Below are 10645 nucleotides of genomic sequence, written 5' to 3'. Positions count from 1 at the left end.
TCCTCCTAATGTTTAGAGGGAATCTTTTTCTGGAGCTTGCATCCATTGTTCTGTGTCCTATTCTCTGGAGCAGCAGAAAACAAGCTTGCTTCAACCTCAAGATAACATCCTTTCAAATAGTTAAACAGGGCTATCATATCACCTCTTAACCTTCTCTTCTGCAGGCTAAGAGAAGGTTGGGGTTTCCCAGTTTCCTAAATCTCTCCTCATAGGGCATGATTTCCAGACCGTGCATCATTTTAGTCACTCTCCTTGTGCCCGGGACACAGTATCCCAGGTGACGCCTGACCAAAGCAGAATAGAGTGGCACTATTATTTCCCTTGATCTAGACATTATACTTCTATTGATGTAGTCTAGAATCACATTGGCCTTTTTAGCTGCTGCATCACACTGTTGACTCATGTTCAACTTGTGGTCTACTAGGACTCCAAATCCTTTCCACACATAGTACCAGGTGTCTCCCATATGTCTATGTATTTCATTTTATTTATTTTTGCCCTAAGCGCACTATTTTATATTTCTCTGTCATTCATCATTGTCAGTGTGTAGCATTAGCACTACATGTTAGCATACATGTCCCTTAACCATCGTTTAGTTTTAGTTAGGAGGGGTGAAGAAGAATCTGACTTCTGCCACAAACGTCCCAAGACTCAGATATGGAAAGGGGGGGGGTGTCAAAGAAGGAAGAGAACATCTCCTGCCTCCACATAGCAGAGCATTTTTTTCCAGAAAACCTGGCACTAAATATGGGGGATTTTCTATTCTAAGGGGAGGCAACAAAGTAGAAACTCTCTTTAGTGTTGTTTAACTTCTCTTTATCAGAGTGTATCAGTGCTAATAAAGGCCTTTGGGAACAAATTAAATAATTTTGAGTTCCTTTTGTGTTGGAATATCTGAAAAGCTAGCCTTGCTCAGTTACATACCATTCCTTTCACAATACTGATATTCATGAAGGCAGTGAATTTTATTTAAGTGTTTTTTGTGGGTTTTTTTTAGTTATGTGGCTATGTTCTACAAGAGTTTATTCCTGATGTTTCACCAGCATCTGTGTCTGGCATCTTCAGAGAATGCTGATCTAGAAAAGAGTGGCTGTACAGTATATATATACTGTTTGACCCTGTGTAAGGAGGAGGGATTCCCATGTTAATCTGTGTATTGTTTTGTTGTTGATGGCAAGGCCTTAGGGTGGGAGGATATGCAAAAGAGGATTAGTGTCTGCTAACTGGTGATCATTGTCTGCTGGGAACTTTATTTAAGCGTGTTTAAACAACCTAGTAACAGGGGCGTAGCCAGGATTTTAGGAAGGGGGGGTCCAGACTAAGTGCCACCATTATAATGGGGCTTGGGTACAGCGGCGCAGCAGCACACACCATTCATTTTTTTAATGGGAGGGGGGGGGGCTGCCGCCCCCAAACCCCCCCCCCCGGCTACGTCCCTGCTAGTAACAACCCAAAATTCAGAGATGAATGGATTTTGTTTAAAGGACTTGCTTGCACTAGTCCATGTATTAAGCTGATTCTTCTTAAGCAATAGCAAACAGATAAACAAACAGGACTGTCTTGCATTTGCTGTTATTAACTTTAGGTGGCAAAATCTAGGATTCTTGTATCAATTTAAAGCATGAATTTAGGATTCTTGTATCAATTTAAAGCTTGTTTTTTGCTGCTCCAGAGAACAGGACATGGAACAATGGATGCAAGCTACAGGAAAAGAGATTTCACCTCAACATCAGGAGGAACTTCCTGACAATAAGGGCTGTTCAACAGTGGAACACACTCCCTCAGATTGTAGTGGAGTCTCCTTCCTTGGAGGTCTGTAAACAGAGGCTGGATGGCCATTTGTCAGGGATGCTTTAATTGAGAGTTCCTCCATGGCATGGGGTTGGACTGGAAGGCCCTTGTGGTCTCTTCCAACTTATGATTCTATGAATTTTAACTCAAACTGCAGAAATATGGTTTTGTGACCTGCCTATCAGCTTTGGGACAAAACGTTACTGAAGTGGTAGAAACATATGCATCTTGGCTTAACAAGATAAGATATACATTAATCTTTTACTTGTGCATTAAACCAACTTAAAACTATGATTTAAGATCTTGGCAACCATAGTTTCCCAGGTTAGGTCAAGTGAGTCTTGGCTTGTTAAGTGATGATAATCTGAACTAGTTTGCCCATTCATTTGCTTTCCCCAAACATTAAGACATCAATATATACAGAGCTGCATGTATTCTATCGTTGTTCCTCTTATTTTCACAATTGATTTACCCAGTTATCTTTCCAATATGACAGGTGTGAGTTCTTGCACTATATACACTAGATATTTTCCCCACAGTGAGTAATAGCGCTACATGGCCAGGCAAACAAATAACTTCTATGATAAGCTATTTATAAGTCCTGGGCAGACTTTTAAAAAGTTATTCAGTTTTAACTCTGACTACCACCACCTGGCAAACATGATTATTCACCATGCTGGCTGAAAGATTCTGGGAACTGTGGTTTGAAAAAGTAACCCATGGTCTAGTCCTGGGTTTAAGACACAACCATGCTCCAATGGTCTCTGCTTTTACCTTTGTACACTTTAGGCTAGAGTGAATACTTACAATCCAATATTTTATTTGTTTCATAAACAGGTAAAACTTTATATTAATGTAAAACAGATCAAAATAAAAAAAAAACCACACACTACAGGTCACAATGCTAGAGAGTATTAACATGTAAAGAAGTGCAAACTTCCTTCTCCAAATAATTTGCTTTGAAAGTCTTATCACAGAGACAATCAAATCTGGCTTATTTTAGAATGTGATGTACAGACCACAGTCATGAACCAGAAAAAATATCAAGAAGTATTAGAAATCTGGAAACTTTTTAAAAAGCTTTTTATACAAAGAGGACATGGGGAGGAGGGTGGCAGCAAAAATTCAATGAAAACATACAATTTCCACTCCAATAAAAAAAAAAAAAAGCAAGAGTTCCTGGTGAACACATAAAATTCTATAAAACTACCAGCCTTCTGTGGTTAAGTTCCTTTTTTTCCTTCGTTTGATTTAAAGTAGCATTAAAAAGGATAAAAAGTGCACAGACACCCTTATAAGGCACAAACAGATCTTCTGAAAAGAGATTGTTTTTTTGTTTTGTTTTTTAAGAAGAGCACTAACAAGAACAAATTGCTAAGTAAAGTCCATCTCTTAAAAGTTATCTGTCAGAATTTGAGAATTCCTTGTGAGGCTGGAGTTATGTAAAGCTGTGTATCCATTGCTGCTTTTTCTCCATCTGCTTCACAGTCCATAGCTATGGACTCTTTATCCTGCCCCAAAGCCCTGTGAGATGCTGCTACTTTGGAGAAATCCATTTTAACCAAAATAATTAAGTCAACATGCACCCTTTCCATCTCTGCACCACGGTGTAAACTTAAAGTTCTTCTTGAAATATAATCTCACTGGCAGTTAGTAAAAAGTTGCAGGGCATACTGAACCAGACCAACTAAAGCCAAACACTTCTACCTCCAAAGAGACTAAGCAAATGCTCATGCAGGTTTTTCTGACATAGCAACTGAGTATTAAACTGAAGGAGATATGGGGGAAAGTACACCATAGCAGTTAATCCCCCAAAATGTTAGTAGTAGAAAGGAGGTAGTGACTATGACTCGGTACTAGTGACTTGCTAATGACCAATTATTAAATGGCTAGGCTTGCTTAGAATTATGTCACATCTGGAAAAATATATGCCTTTCTTTTTGAGAAACCTCTCTATCCACTTTTCCACCTTTAGCTTTTGAGACTTAAAATGGTAGCCACAGCTGCCACAAAGGAATTCCATTCAAATTCATTGTAGTTTGCAGTCAACATGTTGCTTAGTTCCATGGTTGGAGTTAAGATGGTTAGGGAATAATCTCATCATGTCTGTGGCATTAAACAACAGGGACTGTGATTATGCACAATTAGAAATCCTCTTGCAAGCAAAGGAATCTCTTTGGACCACACTGTTCAGTGCCACTTAGGCAGGCAGGAGCTTCTATGGTCAACAGCAGAAGGTCAGGGAACTAAGCAGTGTTGGCTTGACTAGGATGGCTTCATATCTGAATAAAAAAAATTGTTTCAGACAACTACTCTGACCACATAACTGCAACTTTGAAGAATGGCTTAATTATGTGAAGCAGGTCAGCTTTCAGGTAGAGAGCTCATTTCCATGGATGGAGCTATGAGCACTGAAGCCTATCATGCAATAAATATATATTGCAAAAATAGGTAAATATATACCTTCAAGATATGAAGTGACCCTTAACTGGACTTTCAACATACCTTGTATAGACATTTTGGAACTGGCTGTCCAACATCTGTTAACAATACAGTCAAATCCTCACCCACCCACCCCCACACGAATGGTGCCTCTCCTCAGCAGCTTTATCTATGTTCAGCTATTCAAGGGCATATTGTGAAGCTTATGGAATACAAAGGAAAAGAAATCTACACTCTCCAGTTGTTGTAGTAGGAATTATCTGAATATGCTTTGCTTGCTTTAAATACTGCTTGCATATCGCCTTCACAATCTGTAATTCTAACATTATCAGTATTAAGAATCCTCTCCATGTGGATAACCATGGGGAGGGGGGTGTTCACTGGTTTATAACTTCAGTACAAACAAGAGAATTAAACATTAGTGTTTGGGGACATTTTGTGATTCCAGGCTATACTGATCTCACAAGGCAGCTGGCATCCCATCTGAGCAAACAGTTGGCTGTACCAACCAACCACACTGTAACACTAACCTCACCATTTCTGCAAGCCTCTGTATGCTAATTAAGACACTTGCAAGTTTTATGAAATGACTGGTAGTTGGCATGCACTATAATGTCTCAAACCACTAAAATAAACAGGCTTTCCTGCTTGACCCAAGATACTATCTGCTGCTTGAAGGAACTTGCAAGAGAAGTCCAGTCTGATGCCTTTGAACTAATTTTCTGTATTCAGAACATGACCGTAACCAACTGAGGGAAGGAATTGTACCTTACCAGTATTCAGCTTCTACCATAGTCTATAAATATGTGTGCGTGCGTGTGTGCGCGCACATACGTGCATGCCTTCAAATTGTCTGTTGCCTTATGGTGACTGCATGAATTTCATAGGGTTTTCTTATGCAAGGAATATTCAGAGGTGGTTTGCCAGTTCCTTCCTCTGTAATATTAATTGGTGATCTCCCATCCATGTAACAAATCAGGGTTGACCAAGATCAGATGGGATCTGGTGCCTTAAGGGTACTTAGGTTCTAAGTGTGAGCATTTTGGGAGTACAAGTATGATTTTGCTAGGAGCTGAAGGCTGAGCCAGGTGGATGCTAAGGTACCACTGACAGTCAAGCTGGGCAGCCACCTACAAGAAGCCCAATCTGTGCACCACTGAATATAGAGTTTATGCATGGGAAGAACTGTTATAGTCTCCTTGATGCCAACTACATCCCTGTAGGTTTAATGACAATTCTCTGCTGAGTTAGAGAGCTCCATACCTTATCTGTTGTGGTCAAAGTCTGCTCTAGTCCTTCTCTCCCTCCCAAAACATCAGAGTAGGTCACCTAAAAGGAGGGGGAAAGAAACTTGCCATTTCCCTGAGAGCAAGAGCACAAAGCCTGCGTTCTAAGAAACAACCCAAGTGGCTATATTCTCATCTGTTGTGGGTTCTTAGCTCTCCCATATAGGGAGTGTTTGAGATGTATTCTCTGGGGATCCTACAAACTGTTCTAGCACCGTGGTTCACAGGGATTGGGGCATAAATCAGAAAATATACAATTACGTCTACTTTGCAGAGCACCTGTAGCATACTGAAATACAGTAATTACTATCATGGCAGACACAACTGTTGTATTTCCATTTGATTTGACAGAGTTTCTTCATACAGGCTTTGGTTGAGCCAAAAAAAAAAAAAAAAAGGTTAGACTGCCTAGGGAACAGTGAGGGCATGGCCAGATTTGTGTGTGATGTGACACAACAAGGCCTCACTGAGAAAAGAAAATTAGTAAATGGGCCAAGGATATAGTGGTTTTATTGCTCTTTTTCTAATGTCCCAAGCCTGTTTCACATAATGCCATTCAGAGCTTCCTAACACTACAACCAAAGTTGCATTTCTCTTTTAAGATCAAGCATCTAATAATAGCTTGCAAATTCTTTTTCCAACAAACAATGCAAAGTGAAAAGCTTCTTGATTTCAGTTAGATGCCTCCATTGTAGAATAGAAGACTACTCCCTGGAGAGGAAGAAAGGAGGGCTCCCACATTGCTGCCTAATTTGTTGATACAAACTCTGTGGAAGGATGGCAGAAAACATCAATAAAAGCATTTATTTACAAATCACAAGGAAGGAAATTGTGGAAGTTTGAAATGCCAAATTCTCCCTCAATCTTATTCCTTTGCTGCCTGGTTACAAGGCCACCTGCACATGTCACTGTTCACAGCTGCTTGACTAGGGGCATTCATAACCTTCAGGGGTATCCAGTACTCCTCTTCTGCAGGCTGAGGCTTACTGCTACCAGTAAATGAATCTCTCTACATCAAGATATACGCAGCAGTTGCTCAGTACAGCAGCTGGAAGTTTCAAATGGTGCCTAAGAAAGGAGGGAAAAGCTCTGCCCAGAAATTGTTTACTTTTCGTATTCAGAGGACATTTATAGCTTTTTGCTTCTCTCACAGACAGACTTATTCATCCATGCAAGTGTCTTGCTCCTTAGTCTGGGTTCACAAACTAAGATAAAACCAGAAAATGTGGGGCACTAAACCGTGAATGAGAAGGTCACACTGACATAGACTACTTCTTCCTTCAGTTGTTTTGAAGTGTGATTTCAATCGTATGCCCTATATTCTCGCCCCTTGGTCTGTGAAAGGCGGGGGGGGGGGATGCCTTGAAATTATCCAATGTCATCAGTGTTTCCTGGCCTCTCAACACTCTTCAGAAGGTGACAAGAGAGGCTTCATGGCCTGATGCACTTCTTGACTTCTAAAGAAAACATTTAATCATTAAAATCTCCTCCTTCCTGCTTGAAACTCTATGAGAAGCTGGCTAATTTGCTAATTTTCCTAAACTGGGATAAAGTGCAAATAATTTTAAAAATTGCTTGCTGTAACACCTTTTGTGATAGGAGACAGCAGTACTGTAATTTGTAATGAGAACAAATGCACAAGAGTTTTCTTTCTTTTTTGAAATCTACAGTCTATTTAGAGTTCAGGTCCTACCACACCCTGTTTTTCACCCATTAGAGCAGCACCATTACAAAGCCCTGCCCACTGCACAGCTGTACCTTCAGCCTCCACGAGGACCAGAGAGTTGCCCAGTTCACTTAATTATCCCTGATTTGTTTCTACTGGTCAAACACATGGAAATAGAGACAAAAGAGCCACTCAGGAACCACCAACCAGCACAATAACCCAAAAGAAGGGACAGTAAGTTGTAGTAACTGTTAACAACATTCTTCCCCCTGTCTCTCATCATTCACACCCAGGTGGGGGGTGAAGTGAGGTTAAGGACGGTATATTTTAATAATGTCTTTGATGACCCGTCGGCAGATGGGGCAGCAGGCATTGAGTTGCTTTTTCAGCTTAAGACCACAGGTGTTGCAGAGGCACATGTGTCCGCAGGTGTAGATCACCACATCTACCTCATTGTCAAAGCAAACGGTGCACTCCCCATTCTTGCTGCTTGAGGGCTCTGGTGGTGGGAACACTGGGGACACCGGAGGACTCAAAGGAGAACTTGGAGCAGTCACTGCAAGGAAGCAAGAACAAAGAAACCTTGGTCAGAAGAGCCATTTCTCTGTCCTTTCAGACTACCTCTGGCACGAAATAGGCAATATTTCTTTGTCAGAGAGAGAAAAGTATTGATGATCATGGTGTACATGCTCAACCCATTTTTTAATTGTTAGCAAAAAGATTTTTCTGTAGTGATTGAAAAACTTGCAGAAACTTTGTCACAGATGTGACAACGGGACAAGAGAAAGGTGTGTCCCTTGCAGGAAGCAAAATCTGTATCAGACTGTCACTGCACTCTTAAAAACTACTTTCTGTTTCCAAGAGATCTTTAAAGCTCTAGAGCACACAGTATGACGCTGACGGGAAACTGCTATGTGACCTCCACATAATGATTTGTTCCTATTGCAGCTGCAGAAGAAACCACTGTCAACTATATTGTGTTTACTGCCTGGTATGGAAAGCAATCAGACCAGTGGGAATTACTCCTTGGAAAAGATAATCCTTGCCCATATATCACAAAAGATTCAGGTGAGCTTTATGCAGCAACACACATACATATATTTATCTAGAAAGAGAGACTTAAAAATAATAAATTGCATTTAATGTAACGGACTTGCAATTAGTGGTGGTTATGCAACATAAAAGTCTCCTTGTTCTATTTCATTAAGGGTGGCAACATTTTCAATTTGCCAATGCAAGATTAAGAAATTGTTTTGAAACAGAGAACATCTGAACCAGGATTCCATGGAGTACAGTTCAGAAGACACTCTGTCATCCAAAATTCCATTAACATAATTCTAGAGCATCTGGTCTGAAGTAGCTAAGGACATGGACCAGCTGTGAATATTTCTAGAGCAGAGGAGGTCATGATGAGTGATTAAGTAGCTTTGGCTCTCATCCAGCTGTGGTTCATTGCATACAAAATCTGTATTTCATTCATACGTAGGAACTTTATCCTTTTGGGGATTTCAGTAGTAGCAGGAAAAATATCATTTGTTTTGTCAATTTTATAACTGTTCTTTCAAACATGTTAGATTACTTAAATCATTATGATTTCTAATGCAAATAATTTCATATTATAATTTATCTCATTTTATGTTAATGGCATATTTCAGGATGGGTCTCTGGAGATTAGTGGTCAGGCTGGTCTAAATCTGGCATACTCCTCCTTTTCTATCCAGTGGGAATTCTCCTACCCAGCTGCCAGAATGGTGGTGAAAACTTCATGTTTCAGCAATAGCAAAGACACGTCTTCCCCAGGGGACATGTATATTAATCTCCATATGATGTTCACAATGTATGCCACAGTAGTCCACAGTGTAATTTTGACTTTTTGTTGTTGTTATCATGTGCCTTCAGGACTTTTCCAACTTGTAGCAACCCTAAGGAGAGCCTATCACTGGGTTTATTGGAAGGATTTATTCTGAGGAGATTTGTCATTACTTTCCTCTGAGGCTAAGAAAGTGTGACTTACCCTAGTTTCCAAGAGTCCTAGTCCGATACTCAACACCATTACATAATGCTGGTTCTACCTTCCAGGTTAACTACTGTAAGGTACTTTATGGAAGGCTTTCCATGAATGCATGTCCAAAGTTGAATCAATGAAATTCCAGCAGTTAATGTTTTGACCAGAACAGTTACCTTCAAGGGAAACCTCACATAAAGTAGGAGGACATGGAAAACAGCCTTCTCTGCTCTGGCACCCTAGCTGTGGCCTTATCTCTCATTAGAGGTCTCAATAGCATCCAAACTGGTATTCCACTGGAGCCAAATAAAAAATAGGGCCTGAAACCACAAAACCCAACTATTCCACTTTTCCTGAAATATTCACTGGCCAGGATTAGACAAGGTGGAGCTTCCACTGATCATTATCACAGCATAGATTTCATGTGATACACTGTGCTGCAATGGTTTGGGAGCTGGACTAGGATTTTTTAGGAAACCAGGGTTTGAATTCCCAGCCAGCCACAGACATCCACTGAGTGCTTGGACAAATCACACAATCTACATCTGAGAGCAAGGCAATGGCAAACCTCTTCTGAACAAACCTTGCCAAGGAAACCCTTGAAGCATATGAGAACAAGAGCAAATGTATCCTGTTGTTTGAGTTGAGAGGGGCAAGTCCTGAGGTCCAAAGACCAGTTTTCCTTCACAGGACCAACCTAGGTTGCAATGCTCCAAAAATCAAAACAGGAAGGGGATGAGAAGCCCACATATGGTTTTGGGCCTCGTCTCTTCTGAGGTTTGGGGCAGGGGCTGTGTGTGTGCACGTTCAAGTCACCTATTGAGGTTTTTTCTGATCCTTCAATATGGGAGGGGCATCAGTGGGAGTGTCCAGGAAGGTCTGGGGTGGAATGAAGGGCCAAAGAAACAGACAGTGCGCAGACTGTTGCTTACCCCTGCAGTACTTTGTGCTTCCATTTCTTAGACATTGTTTCTTTCATGATTCTCTAAGTTACTTTCTGTGTGCTTTAAAGCGCAACCTGTCATCTTAGTAAATGGCACCCTGAGGAAATGCAGGTACTTCCCTCTCTCCCTCGGCAGGGATTTATTGTAATGTGCCCTCTTTCAGAAGAGGCAAAACTCAAGTGGCAAGGCTTGGTTCTTAGAATACAGGATGTGAATACTCCAGCTACAAGAGCACAGAGGGAAATGCAAAGTGTCCTTTACCTAGGGATGATTCAGAAGCAGAAGAAGACCTGTTCACACTGAAAGCCATATCTGAGTCACTGTCATACTGGGAGCCTCCAGGGGATCCTGAGGGGGAGACCGTCACTGGACTGGACTGCACTGTGCCTGAAAATACAAAATACACATTCAATTCGGCTTCAGTACTGGGACAGGAATCTCTCAGATATTAAAATGCTGAACTGAGTATACTGGGATAACAGCATCTATTTAATCTCTGCAATGGGTTTTT

General features: G+C 40.9%; 1 protein-coding gene across 1 annotated transcript in view; it reads right to left on the bottom strand.

The window, feature by feature from the left end:
* Nucleotides 1-2624: 2624 nt before the first annotated feature.
* NEURL1B (neuralized E3 ubiquitin protein ligase 1B) overlaps nt 2625-10645 on the bottom strand; it is a 78925-nt gene continuing 70904 nt past the window's right edge. The window contains exons 4-5 of the mRNA XM_042454937.1: nt 10396-10521; nt 2625-7741 (exon numbers count right to left, since the gene is read on the bottom strand). Of these exons, the coding sequence (XP_042310871.1) occupies nt 7497-7741; nt 10396-10521 (371 nt within the window). The 3' untranslated portion in view covers nt 2625-7496. The remainder of the gene's footprint in view (nt 7742-10395; nt 10522-10645) is intronic.

The sequence above is a fragment of the Sceloporus undulatus genome, chromosome 2, assembly GCF_019175285.1.
Source record: "Sceloporus undulatus isolate JIND9_A2432 ecotype Alabama chromosome 2, SceUnd_v1.1, whole genome shotgun sequence".
Classification (NCBI taxonomy): domain Eukaryota; kingdom Metazoa; phylum Chordata; class Lepidosauria; order Squamata; family Phrynosomatidae; genus Sceloporus; species Sceloporus undulatus.
This window is presented reverse-complemented; position numbering and strand designations above follow the sequence as displayed.